At 38.4% G+C, this 16094-nt stretch overlaps 1 protein-coding gene across 5 annotated transcripts in view; it reads right to left on the minus strand.

Annotated features, from left to right (window-relative positions):
• The window catches only part of MEF2A (myocyte enhancer factor 2A), a 110451-nt gene that overhangs the window by 78548 nt on the left and 15809 nt on the right, over positions 1-16094 (minus strand). For all 5 annotated transcript variants that reach the window (XM_004709849.2, XM_030887370.2, XM_004709851.2 and 2 more), the window contains exon 2: positions 7239-7420. In XM_004709849.2, the coding sequence (XP_004709906.1) occupies positions 7239-7292 (54 nt within the window). In that variant the 5' untranslated portion in view covers positions 7293-7420. The remainder of the gene's footprint in view (positions 1-7238; positions 7421-16094) is intronic.

Raw genomic sequence — 16094 nt, forward strand, 5'->3', positions numbered from 1 at the left:
GTCAAGGATAGTTCTTCAGGTACCGCATGTATTATATTTTCTCACAAGCACGGCCATGTAAATGTCATGCACACACATAATGGATGGGGATGATGGAATTATGCAAAAAAAGGTTCTGGCATAGAGGGCCAAAGAATACACTGAACATGTCTCAATGACATTCCCAGAGGTGATTATCAACCCCATCCATGCTTATTCAATAGTAGAAAAATGTTACTTTTGATCGTGTTTGTATAAATAAAGGTATAAGCCATGGTCAAGAAGTCATGAATTAAGCTTGGTCGCATCCCAGTAATTGAAAAAATAAGCAAATGAAACTGTACATTTGCTCTGAGGCAGTTTGTGGCTGGGCTGGAAGCAGTGAAGTTCTTTGTAACTGATCTGAGCCCGGGCACTCTGTACTGGAGACAGGCAGAAGATTGGGCAGGATCTGCATGCAAGGCTACGACAGTGGCAGGTGGAAGTTGTTGCCCATATGCACCCACACTGCCTCTGTTCTGCCAACTGGGTATAAAAAATGTGTCCAGATCAGCTGCACACAAGAGCAAAGCTTTCAATGAAAATTTTAAACAAATTAAATCAATGTCCTGAATAATTTCTTTGAAGAAGTGTAATAAGAGATGAAATATGGCTTTACCAGTATGATTCTAAAGAAAAATGGCAATCAAAGGAAAAGCTACCACGAGGTGGAAGTGGTCTAGTCAAAGACAAAGTGGATGAGTCAGGAACAGTGGTCATGGCAACAGTTTTTGAAGTGGTCCAGGCATTGTTTATTGACTTTCAGGGAGGCAGTGTGATTGCATCTAATTATTATGAGAGTTTTGAGAAAGGTAGTCAAAGCTTTAAACACCAGGGAAAGCTTTATCAGAGCCCTTCCCCATCTTGACAATGCTCTTGCTTATTCCTCTCCTCAAACACAGGCAATTTTGTGAGTTTTTGATAGGAAATCACTATGTACAGTCCTGATTTGCTCCTAATGATTTTTTAATTTCCTAATCTTAAAAATATCTTTAAAGGGTACCCATTATGCTTTAGTTAATAATGTAAAAAAAATTTGCACGAGAGTATTTGGAAATTTCCAGAAAACTGTTTTTAAGGGATGTACTAAATGGCTGGAATCATAACTTTGAAAAGCATCTTAAACTTGATGGAGCTTATGTTGAGAAATAAAGTTTACATTGTTTTTAAAACAAGGTCATTACCTCAACCTAAATGGCTTCATCACACAGGCATTCTATACTCTTAGGTCCCCAATTTTACTGTCAACATTGGCAGGTCCAGCTTTTTTGTTGTTGTTGTCAGGTACCACCTGATCCACAGTGCTCTATGTACAACAGAACAAAGTACCACCCGGTACTGTGGCATTCCCCAAAATGTTTGTATGCTTGAGCTCATTTTTGCACCCATGTGTCAATTCATCTGGTCAAAGATCTTCCTGCCACCTACTTTAGCAAGCACAATGTCTTTTTCCAAGGACTGGTTTCTTCTGATGGAGTCCTGGTGGTTATGAGTTGGGATGCTTTCTACTCCCATGAATAGTTAAACTCTCAGAAACTCAAAGGGGCAGTTCTACCCTGTTCTATAGGGTTGCTGTGAGTTAGCATCAACTCAATGCTGTTTGGTTTTGGTCTCATCTGATAACATAGCCAAGGTTATTTGAGATGAATTCTTACCATGCTTGTTTCTAGGAGCATTCTGGCTATACTTCTTCCAAGAGAAATCTGTGCTTTTGACAGTCCATGGTGTATTCAATATTCTTCACCAGCACCCTAGTTTAAATACATCATTCTTTAGTCTTCTTTATTAAATATCCAACTTTCACAGTCATATGAGGTGATCCAAAGTATCAGTCCTTTTATTCATCATTTCTTCCATTTGCTTTAGCTACTCTAAAATTTAGAGCAAGTTTTAGTCTCCTCTTACATGTAATTTCATGTTTTCTTTCTTTCCTCTTTTAAATGACCATTTGCTTTCTTCATATATTATGTTCTAGGTGTCACATAGCTCATCATGTCTTTTATCATTATTGTTCAATGCATCAAACTTCAAGAACATTCTCCAAATGTTCCTGAAATTCAGGTGGACTACACTCAAGGTTAGATTTTTGCTCTCGTCAACCTATTTTAACTTTCTTCAGCTTCAAAGTAAACTTACAAATGATGGTCTGTTCCATAGACAGCCCCTCTCCTCATTTTGGCTGCTGATACTGAGCTTCTCCATCATCTCTTCCCACAAATGTAGTCAATTTTATTTCTATGTATTCTATCTGGAGAAGTCCATGTGTACAGTTTTCTTCTGTGCTGCTAAAAAATGGTATTGCGATGATGAGTTGTTGGTCTCACAAAATTCTATCACAAGATCTCCAGCTTCATTTCTATCACCAAGGCTATTTTTAAAAATCATTTTATTAGGGACTCATACAGCTCTTATCACCATACATACATCAATTGCGTAAAGCACATTTGTACATTCATTGCCCTCATCATTCTCAAAACTTTTGCTCTCCACTTAAACCCCTGGCATCAGCTCAATTTTCCCCTCCCCGCCCCTCATGAACCCTTGATAATTTATAAATTATTATTTTGTCATTATCTTTCCCTGTCCGACATCTCCCTTCACCCACTTTTCTGTTGTCCGTCCCCCAGGGAGGAGGTTATATGTAGATCCTTGTAATCGGTTCCCCCTTTCCACCCCACCCTTTCTCCTCCCTCCCAGTATCACCACTCACAGCACCGGTCCGAAAGGATCATCTGCCCTGGATTCCCTGTGTTTCCAGTTCCTATCTGTACCAGTGTATTTTTTTCCAACTACTGTTCCTTCTTTTTCCCCAAATTTTGCATACCAATTACCAATAATTATCATGTGTCTTGCCTGCATGTTTGATCAATCAGTCTGAAGTCATTGGTTGAATCCTTCAATTTTGGAAACACTAGCTTTTGTGGTTGATGCATAAATTTGAGTAATAAGTGTATAGATTGGATTTCCTTTATGTAAAAATGGGTATAATCCTATCACAGACAGCATTATACTTCAAGTTAGATCTGAAATGTCTTTTTTGACAAAGGATGCAACACCATTTCTCTTGATCATGTCATTCCCCCTATATGAAACCAAAGACTGCCTGATTCAAATGGCCAATACCAGTCCAATTCATCTCACTAACACCTAGGGTGTTGACCATTACACACTGTGCCAGCCTACTTTAAAAAATCATTTTATTAGGGGCTCATACACTCTTATCACTATCCATACATACATCAATTGTGCAAAGCACATTTGTACATTCATTGACCTCATCACTCTCAAAACATTTGCTCTCCACTTAAGCCCATGGTATCAGCTTCTCATTTCTGCCCCCTGTTCCAGCCTACTTATACCTAATTTAACCATGACTCTAGGGGATGAGGATGGCTCAGGAATTTTTGAAGTGCTCAGTCTCCTCTCTGTTTGCATATTATTCCCTAGCAAGCCCTATTTTACATTTATAATGTATTTGTTCATGGAACAGGCCAAGATGCATCCTCTACATGTGACAACTCTATAATGCATAAAGGGAAAAATCATTCTTTTCATTATTTTATCAATTTTCCCTATTACTTTCTTTATAATGGGTCATAAGTAAATTTACACTTTTGTTGAGGAATGTACATGAGTTCAAAACAAGGCATTTTAAGATATTTTTCTACAAAGAGAAATAATCATTCCCAGTAATGTCTCCACCAGCTACTCAATTGTTTTTAAACTCCAATGATATCTGTGTGAACAAAGACTTTGTAAAATACAAGGTGGTTTTAAAAAGTTTGTGGAAAAATTACATTATCTTTTAATTCCATTTTCCATGAACTTTCTGATACACCCTTGTTCATGTGTTATTTATTCCTGATACAGTTCCATAAGCTATGTGCTCTTAAAACTTCACCGATATAAACTTTCCAAAGAAAGCATCTCTCCTCTTTACATACCTTGAATATTATTTGATCTGCAATAATTTTTCCATTTAGTCAAAATCATAGGTTGGCAAACATTTTATTAAAAAGCCAGAGAGTACATGTTCAAGTACTGTGAGCTCAAGAGACTCTGTTGCAAGTACTCAACTTTATTAGTGTAGTGTAAAAGTAGCCATAGAAATATTTAAAAGAATGGACATGGCTGTGTTCTAATGTTTATTAGATGAACAAAAAACAACAATCTGTGGGCTACATTTGTCAACCTCTGCTTTTAACTCAAACAACTTCTAGCCTTTTAGTACATTAGCATAATGACAATTATCCTTCATTTATAAGAGTTATTGTTACTGGTAATGAAAATTACATTCAGTGTGGGCAAGAGAGATTTCTCCCAAATCATCTCCCCCAAATATATGTTACACTTAGGACACTGCTTGCAGCTTGTGGTAAATGATTGTCAAGTGACCTGCCTGAAGGCAGTCAGCTGTCAGACTACTGTCTGGTCCCACCAGAGGTAGGGCCCACTCCCTGCTGTTAAGGACAATGGGCTACTTCTCCCTAATGGCTTGTGGCCATCAGTTTGGTACCTGCAGGATGGGTTTACACCCTACTGATAATGATTTCTATAGTGAGTCAGAGAACAGGTCAAACTGGCTCAGTGACATCCAAAGTTATGTTGCCATCCTGAATCTAGGATCCGCCAATCTTGTCACATGTACACCCCCAACCCCTCCTCTTCCTATCACATGGATACCCCTAAATCACCCCCCTTCCATTACTGTATTACTTATAGTACAACCCTTTCCTGTGACGTATGTCTTCTTCTGTAATTAGGTGCTTGCACGTCCCCAGAGAATATAAAAGCCTTGGTTAGCAATGAAGATCTCTCTTTCCACGTGGACCACCAAGTGGGGCTAAGGTGAGCATGCTACCACGAAACGTGTCTGACTCCATTACTTCAATCTCTCTTCTCTCTTTCATGCTCTCTATGACTGTACTATAATCTTTAGTTATTATCGCTGTACAATTGCACCTAACGGACCTGTGATGATGTGTTAAGGGCTGGTTAACCCTGATAATTCAATATCATTTATTAATTAAAGCTGACATACACATGTAAATATTTTTTAAATAATTGTGATAGTAAGAGTTCTAAAAACTATTTCGCATTAATTGCTGGCTAACCAGTAATTTTAACTAACTAGAACAGGTGTTGGCTAACTTTGAGACAGAAGAGCCAATCCTCACCCTCACACAATTTAAAAATTATTCGAGAGCCATAAATATATTTTTACAAATGAAATCACCACTATCTGAATAATATCCTTTAAGTGAAACTATGATATTTTCATTTTCATTTTCTATTTTACTTCAGAGCCACATGTTTGAGGAGGTTCCCAATAAAAATCAGAAATTTTTTAAAAGCTATATATTTGCATTTTTTTAATAAAACAAACATCACTTTCAAAGTACTCTCCATTACACTTAATAATACATTTGTCAAATCTGCAATTCCATTCATGGAAACATTTTTCAAACTCATCTTTTTGGGTGTCTGACAGCACCTCCATCTTTTTCTTTCTTCACCTCTTCTGCACTGTCAAATACTGTCTCTTTATGTCCCTCTTCATTCGCAGAAACAAAAAGAAGTTGCACAGTGTGAGGTAAGATGAGTCAGGTGCACAGGGCAGGAGAAGCACGATGATTTTTGCCACAAAACTGGCACACTGAGATGGCTGTGTGAGCAGGTGCATTGTCGTGGTAAGCAAAACCAGTCCAGTCTGCCACAAATCAGGCATTTTTTGTAACACACTGTTATGTAATCTTTTCAGAACCTCTAAATAGAAAGCTTGATTAACAGTCTGACCTGGTGGAATGAACTCCAAATGTGCTATCCTCCTCATATTTGAAAAAGAAATTTGAGCATTGTCTTGATCTTTGATTTCACTTCAGGAACATATTTTGGATCAAGGTAGCTTGATTGATTAATGTTTGCTTTCAGGGTTGTAAGAATAGCACCACGTCCCGTCACCAGTAATGACCTTGGGGAAAGTCTGGGTTGCTTCACAGCTGTTCTTTCAAAGCACAGCACGTTTCCCATCAATGCACTTTTTCCTGATCAGCCAGAACCCAACGCACAAATTTTGCAGCAACCCTTTGCACTCCCAAATCGTCCATTAAAATTCACTGAACAGAGCTCCAAGATACTCCGTGTAACTTCCCCATATTTTCAATGGTCCATCGTCAGTCTTTGAGTACAAATGCACAAATTTTGTCAACATTTCCGTATGTTGGGCAAGTTGACGGACATCCAGAATGAGGTTTGTCACCAATTGATATTTCACCTTTTTTGAAATTAGAAAACCACTTGTACACTTGAGTTCATTCCATACCGCTGCCCTTGTAAGCTGTGTTCAATATCACACAACAGTTTCTGTGGCATTTTTCCCAAGCAGGACACAAAATAGGTTCTAATGAAACTGCTTTTATGAAAAAATTCACTGTGACCAGAGAATACCTTCCCAGGTGATGACACTGGGTACACTAAGAGTAAGTTGCTAGATGGTCGCCTAGCAGGAAAAATGCATACTACCACAGCTCTGCCCAGGGAAGCTTTTCTCTGCTTTGGTGGGGATACTCCTTTGTATATACCGAAGCTCGCACATGGCTCATAAGCCATGGTTTGCCAACCCCAGAACTAGAACATCTATTTATAGCTAACTCTAGTTTCCACTTATTTATGAAAATAGAGGTTAAATTTAAATAACGATCAATACACAGTAGGCCAACAACCAAATAAGTAGCCAGGTGTATTAAAGGTAACATACATTATGATAAATATACACGATAGCTGGTATGTTGATATCACAGTAAATTTATTCTTATTCTCATTGTATATCTATGCTGTCTATAATTAATATACGATTTGTCATTTAAGTTTCTTTATTAAAGCACATGAAAAACAATTTATTTCATGATTATTAAAATTTCAAATTTTTAAATTAGACATAAATAAATTCAGAGTTGAAATTAAATTTAAGAAAATTTCAACCATTTGGCTTTATGGATATAAGGTAAAATTTATATATGAATGCTGGTGGCACACACTGGGCTGCTAAACTGCAAGCTCAGCACTTGAAAATCAAAGAGTAAGAGTCTCAGAAACTCTCATAGGCAGCTGTATCCTGCCTTATAGCGTATATATGACTTGACATTACTCAATGGCAGTGAGTTTAGTTGGTTTGTTTGTGCATATACAAATTTAAAATATTCCTTTAAATGTTCGTTTACCTGTCGGTTCCTTTCATCCATTATGCGTGTGATTTGTATTTTCTTCCGTCCCATTTTCAGTCACTTTTCCTTGTTTATATTCCAAGTATTTAATTTAAATTAAAAAGTCTTCAATACCTTAATGCATCATACACAGCTTTTATTATTACACCTTCTAGTCCAACAGCTATAGCTGTAATGCTCTGGAAGAAAGGGAAAAAAACCCACAAATTATAAAATTGAACTTCTATTAAATTTACAAGTTATAAAATTGTGCTAAATAAACATCAAAATTGGTTTTATATTCCTCATAGCATTTTTGCTGAAACTTCTGGTTATATCAAATTGGTAAGTATTCTGAAGTCCTGATCATTTTACCCTTAAAATATCCCTTCAGTTTACTCATGCCCCTATTCTAGCTAGTCAAATACATTTAAAACCTTGGCATTTTTCTCCAGGTAGTTATAGCAACAAGATACTTACTAAGATTTTCCTACATGTCAGGCAGTTTTCTAAATTATTCAACTCTAACTGTAATTCTTTGAGTTACTTACAATGATCATTTCCATTACAAATAGGAATACTGAACCACAGACAAGTAATATGCCCAAGGTCACATATAGTAAGAGACAGAGCTTGGAATATCAACCTAAGGATCTGGCTTCAGAACTTCTCCCCTTAAATTACCTTAGCTTTTATTTAAATTACTCTCTGTTAAACTACATAGACACTATATACTTTGATCATAACATGCTGTCATTGAGTGCCATCGAGTCAGTTCTGACTCGTGGTGATCCTATGTAGAACAAAACACCACTCGGTTCCATGACATCCTCACAATCCATCTTAAGAAGGATCTTCCTCTTTTTCACTGCCCTTTATCACTTTATTAAGCATCGTGTCCTTTTCCAAAATCTTGTCTCTCCTGATAACATGGTTAAAGTCAGTGAGACAGTGTCTTGCCATTCTCGCATCTAAGGAGCATTCTGTCCTTACAACTTCCAAAACAAGGTCTGTTTGTTCTTTTGTTGGTCCATGGTACTGTCAATATTCTTTGACATCATAAAATACATAATATTTAAACCAAATACTCTTCTTTTGCCTATTTAACAAGCTCCTTATCAGTCAAGAATCCATTTGAATGCTACCTCCCCGATGAAGCCAAAACCAGTGTTCCTTGATAGGCTAAAAGGAGCTCTATATGTTAAGCTGCTAATCACGACGTTAGAGTTCAAAAACCCCTTCAATTTTCTACTCCTATAAAGATGTACAGTTTCAAAACCCACAAGGGCAGTTCTACCATAACCTATACAGTTGCTATGCATCAGAATGGACTCAATGGGAGTTACTTTGGTTTTGGCTTGGTTGGTAGACTCTGCTTCACAAATGAGTGTGTGTAAATACTATGTTGCCTTTTTTCTGAGACTATGAACTCTTTACAATGGGAATTATAAATTCTACTTAGCTCTGTAGACTAGAAATGATAAAGTTGTTGAAAATTTCTAGTGAAAAGATAATGCAATTTTTCTATGAACTTTCTGAAGTCTCTCATATAGTTTATAAGTGATGATTGTGCCCCTAGAAACCTTGTGCTTTCAAAATTCAGGACTCTGTATCTGTAGTCTTCCTGCTTCCTGGTTCATCAGCCTCTGCAGCTTACCATCTGACCCACAACCTTAAATCAGAATGGGCTGACCTGAGTCTACAAGTATATAAATCTTTTTATATACATACCCATATAAGCATTACTGGTTTTGCTTTTGTACAGAATTCAGCCTAACACAGGGAGAAATTATGAGGACAAATAAGGAGAACTGGTGGCACTGTGGTTTGAGTACTGGGCTATTAACTAAAAGGTTAGCTGTTTATACCCACCAGTAGAAACAAGGAACACTTAGAATCTGTAACAAATTCCAAACCCAAACCAAACTCATCCCCATTGTCAATGCTGAATCATAGTGATCTCCTATGGGTTTGGTTTTCTGAGACTCTTAATTGTTTATAAGAGTAGAAAGCCCAGTCTTTCTCCCAGAGAGTTGCTGGTGGTTTTGAACCACCCATCATGCATATCACAGACCAATTCATAACCACTACACCCCAGTTTCTTCTGTGAAGAATTACAGTCTCTGAAATGCTAGGCCCAGTTCCACTCTGTCCTATCAGATTATTTTGAGTTGTAATCGGCTTAATGGTAATAAGCTTTAGTCTTTTGTGAGGGGAAAATTCTAAACAATATGTAATAAATTATGAGTGAAATTTCAGTGAAGAATTGTCAATGAAATACATATAATCATAACATAAAAATATAGCTTAAGCTCATTTATCATTAGCACTACCAACAGCATATAGCTTCTTGTATATTTCATTGGTACCTTAATTTTTTTCATTCATAAAAGTTACATAATCATGTATTAAAAATGTATACCTAGTAATTCATTGCAGGAGACAGGGCTTTCTACTCCTATAAAGCAGTTACAGTTTTAGCAATCTAGCTGAGAGAAATTACTAAGAGGTAGAAGAAGGGCAAGCATGATAGTGGGGAAGGAGGAAGGTAAAACAGGAAAGATCTAGGAAGCAAAGCTGTGGATAGAGGTATAAATATAAATATGCACATTTGTAAATATATCAATTCATAAGAAGAGTATTGCCTTATGTACATATATTTATATGGCAATACACTGAGGAAGTGGGCTGATTTTGGGTCTCTGTTCAAGCCCTCCCTCAACACAAGGACATTTTGTTCTTACAAACTGGCATTCTGTGATGCTCACCCTCCCAACACAATCACCGAAGACAAAAATGGATGCATAAGCAAGTGTGGTGAAGAAAGCTGATATTGGCCAGATACAATCACCCACCAGGTCTCCGCCTGTCAGACCAGAAAATTAAGAGATAAGGCCAATACTGGGAGGTTGGGTGCTAAAAATAGTCAGTGTACTAAGGTCCAGTTCAGACTTCCCCTTCTGATTTTCACTGATGAAACGATTTGAGAATTTGCAGAAATGCTCAAAGTTCACTGTGTCTGCCTGCGGGCTCTGCTAATCTCTTGCCTTGTCCAGCAGGATGACATCTGCCACCGCCTTCCTGCTCTCTAGTCCTGCGGTGAGCAGTAATTTCCCCAGACTGCTATCTAAAAGTGGTCAAAATCCCAAACTCGCAGAGAGCCTCTGAGAGTTAGCCACAAAACCTCACACTGGAGATTACTGTGCTGCTATCCGCTCTGCGCCTACAGTCTAGGGCTTGGCAAATCCTCTTCCCAACCAGTAAGAGTAACTACATCGGGCATCCCCTTCCTGCCTCACCCTAGCTCCATGCCTGTCAGTGTGGGTAACAATAGACCATTAGAAAAGAATTTGCAGAAATTGAAGAGTCGCTGGTATATTTACCCATGACAGAACACATCTCCACAGAGAACAACTGGCAGTGCCAATAGAACAGAGCCAGGAGGGGCACAGGAGGGCAACTGGAGGCAATTTCAGACCCAATCATCCCCAAACCCACCTCACTAAGCTGATCCCCATTCCCTGGGAGACAGTGCAGCACAGCCATGATACCAGGGTACCCAAAAGCTCATTATAAAAAGGGGGAAAAATCAGGCTGTGGTCTTTTGTGTAACTGTGAATGTATGCCTGTAGAACACTGTCCATAAGAATCCATTAACATAACAAAGTAGGTAGAATGCTAATCTCGGGAGCACAGCCTAGGGTTTTTAACAACAAAATTTGGGGCTCAACAGAGTGTCTTTGAAAGGCTGCATATTGTGACCTGACCGTCCAGACCAGACCCTCGTCCACGCTGCAGAACTGCCCCAATTCGGCCCACTGGCGTACTTACAGTCACCAACTTCAGCCTAAACTCTTGGGCCCCCCACCACCTTCGGCCACTAAGTCACTGCAGCACCCTGCCTACATAGCAGTCTGACCCACCACGATAGTAGGCCAAAGGTAGTCCAAAAAAAAAACAGTCTTACAAATATCACAGAGAAAGTACTCAGGGGTGTTCATCTCCCCGAAGCATGCCGCACAGTTCTTCCAAAATGATATGCTAACAGCAACATACCGCAAGACCCTCAACAAGAAAACAAGAAAGACAAAACTCAACAGCGGAGCTAATGACACTCATAGATGAATCAGACATGGATTTGCCACAAAAAAGAAATCATCAGAAGGCTGCATGGATCAGAGGGCAGCAATGCAAACAAGGAAACAATGATAGAGGAGATGAATTCCACAATGAAGGGGATGAAATCCATGATAGATAGGATGAAGTCCACGCACCAAAGGGAAATACATGAGCTAAACGGATGAGGTAACAAGAGCAAACCACAAGATCATGGGTCTCACAACAGAATTAGAAGAGGCAGAGAACAGTATCAGTGATTTTAAGGACAATCTGGCAGATTTCAACAAATAAGAAAGACAGTCAGGTAAGATAATCAAAGAGGCAGAAGAAAACCTGAGATCAATGACAGATATTATGAAGAACAATACTTGAATAATTGGTTTACCAGAACGAGACACAACAAAGAGGTCAACAGCTAAATTAGCGAAGAATTTTCTGGAAGCTAACTTCCCCACCTTAATGAATGAGAATCAGACCTTCATACAGGAAGCAGAAAGGACATCAATTAAACTAAACCACAGGAAGAACTCAGCAAGGCATACAGTTACATAATCCAACATTGAGACAAAAGAGAAATTTTTAAGAACAGCAAGAGAAAATAAGGAGATCACAGACAATGATGCTCAGGTAAGCATATGCTCACATCTATCAGCAGATACCATGAAGAGGAGGAGAGAGTGGAGTAACATCTTCTGAAATTCAAAGAAAAAAATGCCAACCCAAGAATCCTCTACCCTGCCAAACTATTTATTAAGATATATGGTGAGGAGAGAGCCTTCCCGGACAGGAAAAACTCAAAGAACATGCCATAAGACACTCAATCCTGCGGAATACCTTGCCGACTCACTATGCTCAGAAGACCGACAAGCAGGTAGCACAAGCAGGATACCACCATAAAGTCCAACTGCATCCAAAAGCCAACATGCTGGTAAGATGGTTTCACAAGGAAAAGAAGGCCAAAATGAAGCCACACACACAAAAACAGTACATTGATATCAAGGGAGATAGGAAAACACCCAACACAAATTCGCAGATCATGGTAATAACTCTGAATGTCAATGGCCTCAACTCATCCATTAAAATACAAATGCTAGCAGATTGGGACAGAAAACATAACCCATCAATCTACTGACTGCAAGAGACACATCTTAAACTTGCAGACAAAAATAGACTAAGAATAAAAGGCTGGCAGAAAATATACTAGGCAAACAGAAACTTAAGAAAGCAAGGGTTGCAATACTAATTTCTGACAAAATTGAACTCAAGGTACAATCCATAACAAGAGACAAGGTGGCCCACTATGCAATGCACAAAGCATCAGAAGACCAGGAACCAGTTAGCATAAAAATATATAAGGTCCAACCAAGAAACCCATGTAATTCATCAATATAATGATTCAAAAGATGAAAAAAGAATTCACAGATTCAAAAATCATAGTAGGTGACTTTAATACACTGCTGTCATAGAAAGATAGATCATTGGGGGGAAAGCTCAGGAAGGAGGCAACAGAGCTAAACACTACAATTAGGCCACTGGGCCTGACATTTATAGTTTTCCACCCAAATGCAAAAAATTCACATTTTTTAAGTGCATGTAGCTCATTTTCGGAAACAGACCACATGCTGGGGCACGCGTCAAATTTGAGTAAATTCAAACACATAGAGATTACTCAGACGTCCCTCTCGGATCACCATGCCATAAAGCTGGAGATTAACAAAAGGACGACCAGAAATACGAGGGCAAACAACTGGAGGATGAATAATGATCTTCTGCAACACAAGTGGGTACTGGCCCACATTAAGAGGAGTATAGGAATATTCTAGAAACTAATGTGAATGAGAATACAACGTAGCAAACCCATGGGATACAACAAAAGCAGTTATTGGAGGTAACTTGATAGCATTAAGTGCATATATGAAAAAGAGAGACTTATGAATGATATGCTACTGGCAAACCTCCAGCAACTAGAATAGAGTCAACAGAACCACCTCCACCCCCACCCCCAATAGCAAAAGAAAGAAATATTTAAAATCAAGGGAGAGTTAAATGAGTGGGAAGTCAAGAGAACAATACCCAAAAAATCAATGCAGCAAAAAATCTGGTTCTTTGAAAGAATCAACAGAATTGACAGACCACTGGCTAGCCTAACCAAGGAAAGAGCAAACATCAAAAGCCAGGAGAGGGCTGAAACAAGGAAAATCATAACGGACTCCAATGAGATTAAAAGGATAATCACAAAGTTGTTAATCCAATGAATTCATCAATGTGGAAGACATGGACAAATACTTGGAGGGAAAAAATCCCTCCCTAGATTATCCCAAATAGAGGTCAAGAACCTCAACAGACCCATAGCAAAAGAAGAAATAGATAACAGCAATCAAGAAACTACTAACAAAAAAAGCTCCTGGAACAAACAGCTTCACAGGAGAATTCTACCAAGCATTCAGGAACAGTTGACACCTATCCTCCACAAATTATTCCAGCTCATAGAAAGAGATGACAAACTCCCAAACTCATTCTACGAAGACAGTATAACGTTAATACCCAAACAGGGCAAGGATCCCACAGAAATAGAGAACTACATACAAATAGCTCTAATAAATATAGATGCAAAAAATCCTTAACAAAATATTTGCCAAAAAAATACAAAATTATATAAAACATATCATTCATCATGATCCAGTGGGATTCATTCCAGGGATGTGGGGATGGTTCAACATCTGAGAGTACATCAACATTACTCACCACATTAATAAAAAAAGTTTATGAATCACATTGATCATATCAATAGACACAGATAAAGCATTTGACAACATCCAACACCCATTCCTAATTAAGACACTCACGAAGATAAGAATGGGAAAATTCCTCAAGTTAATACAAGCTATTTAGGAAAGCCAACAGCCAACATAATAGTCAATGGAGAAAAGACAAAAACAATCCCACTGAGAAAGGGGACCAGATAAGGATGTTCCTTGTCCCCACTTCTATTCAACATTATACTGGAGGTCCCAGCTAACACTAGAGGACATTGGAAGGACATTAAAGGTATCCAACTAGGCAAAGAGGAGTTGAAACTATTGCTATTTGCAGACGACATGATTCTATACATTGAAAATCCCAAAAGCTCCACAACAGCAGTACTGACAGCACTAGAGGAATATGGAAGAGCGGCCGGATACAAGATCAACAAATAGAAGTCTATTGGTTTGCTTTACACATCGGACAAGACCATAAGAGATCAAGAGGGCAGTACCCTTCACAATATCCAAGAACAAATTGAAATATCTAGTGATATATTTAACCAAAAAACAAAAGACCCATACAAGGAAAACTACAGGATCTTACTACAGGTAACCAAGAGCAACCTCCACAAATGGAAGAATATTCCATGTGCATGAACCGGAAGACTCAATATAGTAAACATGTCAATCTTACCCAAAGCACTATATTAGTTTAATGCTATCCCGATTAAAATACCAAACAATTGCAAAAGAACTGAAAACACTGACCACTTATTTTATATGGAGGAGGAAGAAGCCCAGAATTAGCAGAGAAATCCTCAAGAAGGACAAAGTTGGAGGACTCGCTTTACCTGATTTTAACACCTACTATACAGCCACAGTGGTCAGAACAGTGTGTACTAGCATAATGACAGACACTCAAACCAGTGGAAAAGAACAGAAAGCCTAGAAGTAAAGCCATCAGCACATAGACAACTGATCTTTGAGAAGGGCTCAAAAAGCATCAAGTAGGAGGTGGATGCCCTCTTTAACAAGTGGTGCTGGAAACAATGGATATCTATATACCTGTAAAAAATGAAACAAGACCCTTACCTTGCCCCACGCAAAAGAACAAACTCAAAGTGGATCACAGACCTAGAAGTAAAACCCCAAACTATCAGGACCATCAATGAAGGAACAAACCTAAAAACCTTGGTCCAGGGAATATATAGACTAACTGTAATAGGGATTGGTATGCACACAGGTGAACTTGAAATCAACTTATCCTTATACTAAGGATAAAACCTGTGTGCACTGAAAAACTTCACCAAGAGGGTAACAAGAGAACTCAATGATTTGGAAAGGATTTTTAGTATTGACACAACAGACAAAGGGCTTATTACTAAATCTACAAGAGGAAGACAGTTAACCCTCTGAGGAAATTGGCAAAAAAGTTGAATAGTTCTACTAGGGAGGAGAATCGAATGGACATTAAACATATGAGAAAATGGTCCTCATCATTAGCGATTAGAGAAATGCAAATTAAAGCAAGCATGAGATACCTACCATCTAACACCCTTGAGGATTGCCCAAATCCGAGAGCAAAAAATGTTGAAGGGGCTGTGGCAAGATAGGAACTCTCCTCTACTGCTGGTGGTACTGTAGAAATGTATAGCCTTGTGGCAAGCAATCTTGCATTATTAAAAGCAAATGACCCAGCTATCCCTCTACTGGGCATATACCCAGAAAAGGTAAGAAATAAACCATTACCAGTCATCTGTGCTCTAATGTTTATTGCGGAACAATTCACAATCACAAAGAATTGGAAACAACCTAAATTTTCATCGAAAGACTAATGGATTAGATAACTCTGGCTCATACACACATCAATAAAAATCACTGATGATAACATGAACCACATCAAGTACAACATGAGTCTCCTTAGGTAAGTATAATCAGCACAGTAGGTATAGAAGAAAAGCCATTTATCTCACGCTATATGGATTGAGGTACAGGCAATTGGGTGGGGGGG

This window comes from Echinops telfairi, unplaced genomic scaffold, assembly GCF_000313985.2.
Source record: "Echinops telfairi isolate 266 unplaced genomic scaffold, ASM31398v2 ScPeMD7_7409;HRSCAF=8447, whole genome shotgun sequence".
Classification (NCBI taxonomy): Eukaryota; Metazoa; Chordata; class Mammalia; order Afrosoricida; family Tenrecidae; genus Echinops; species Echinops telfairi.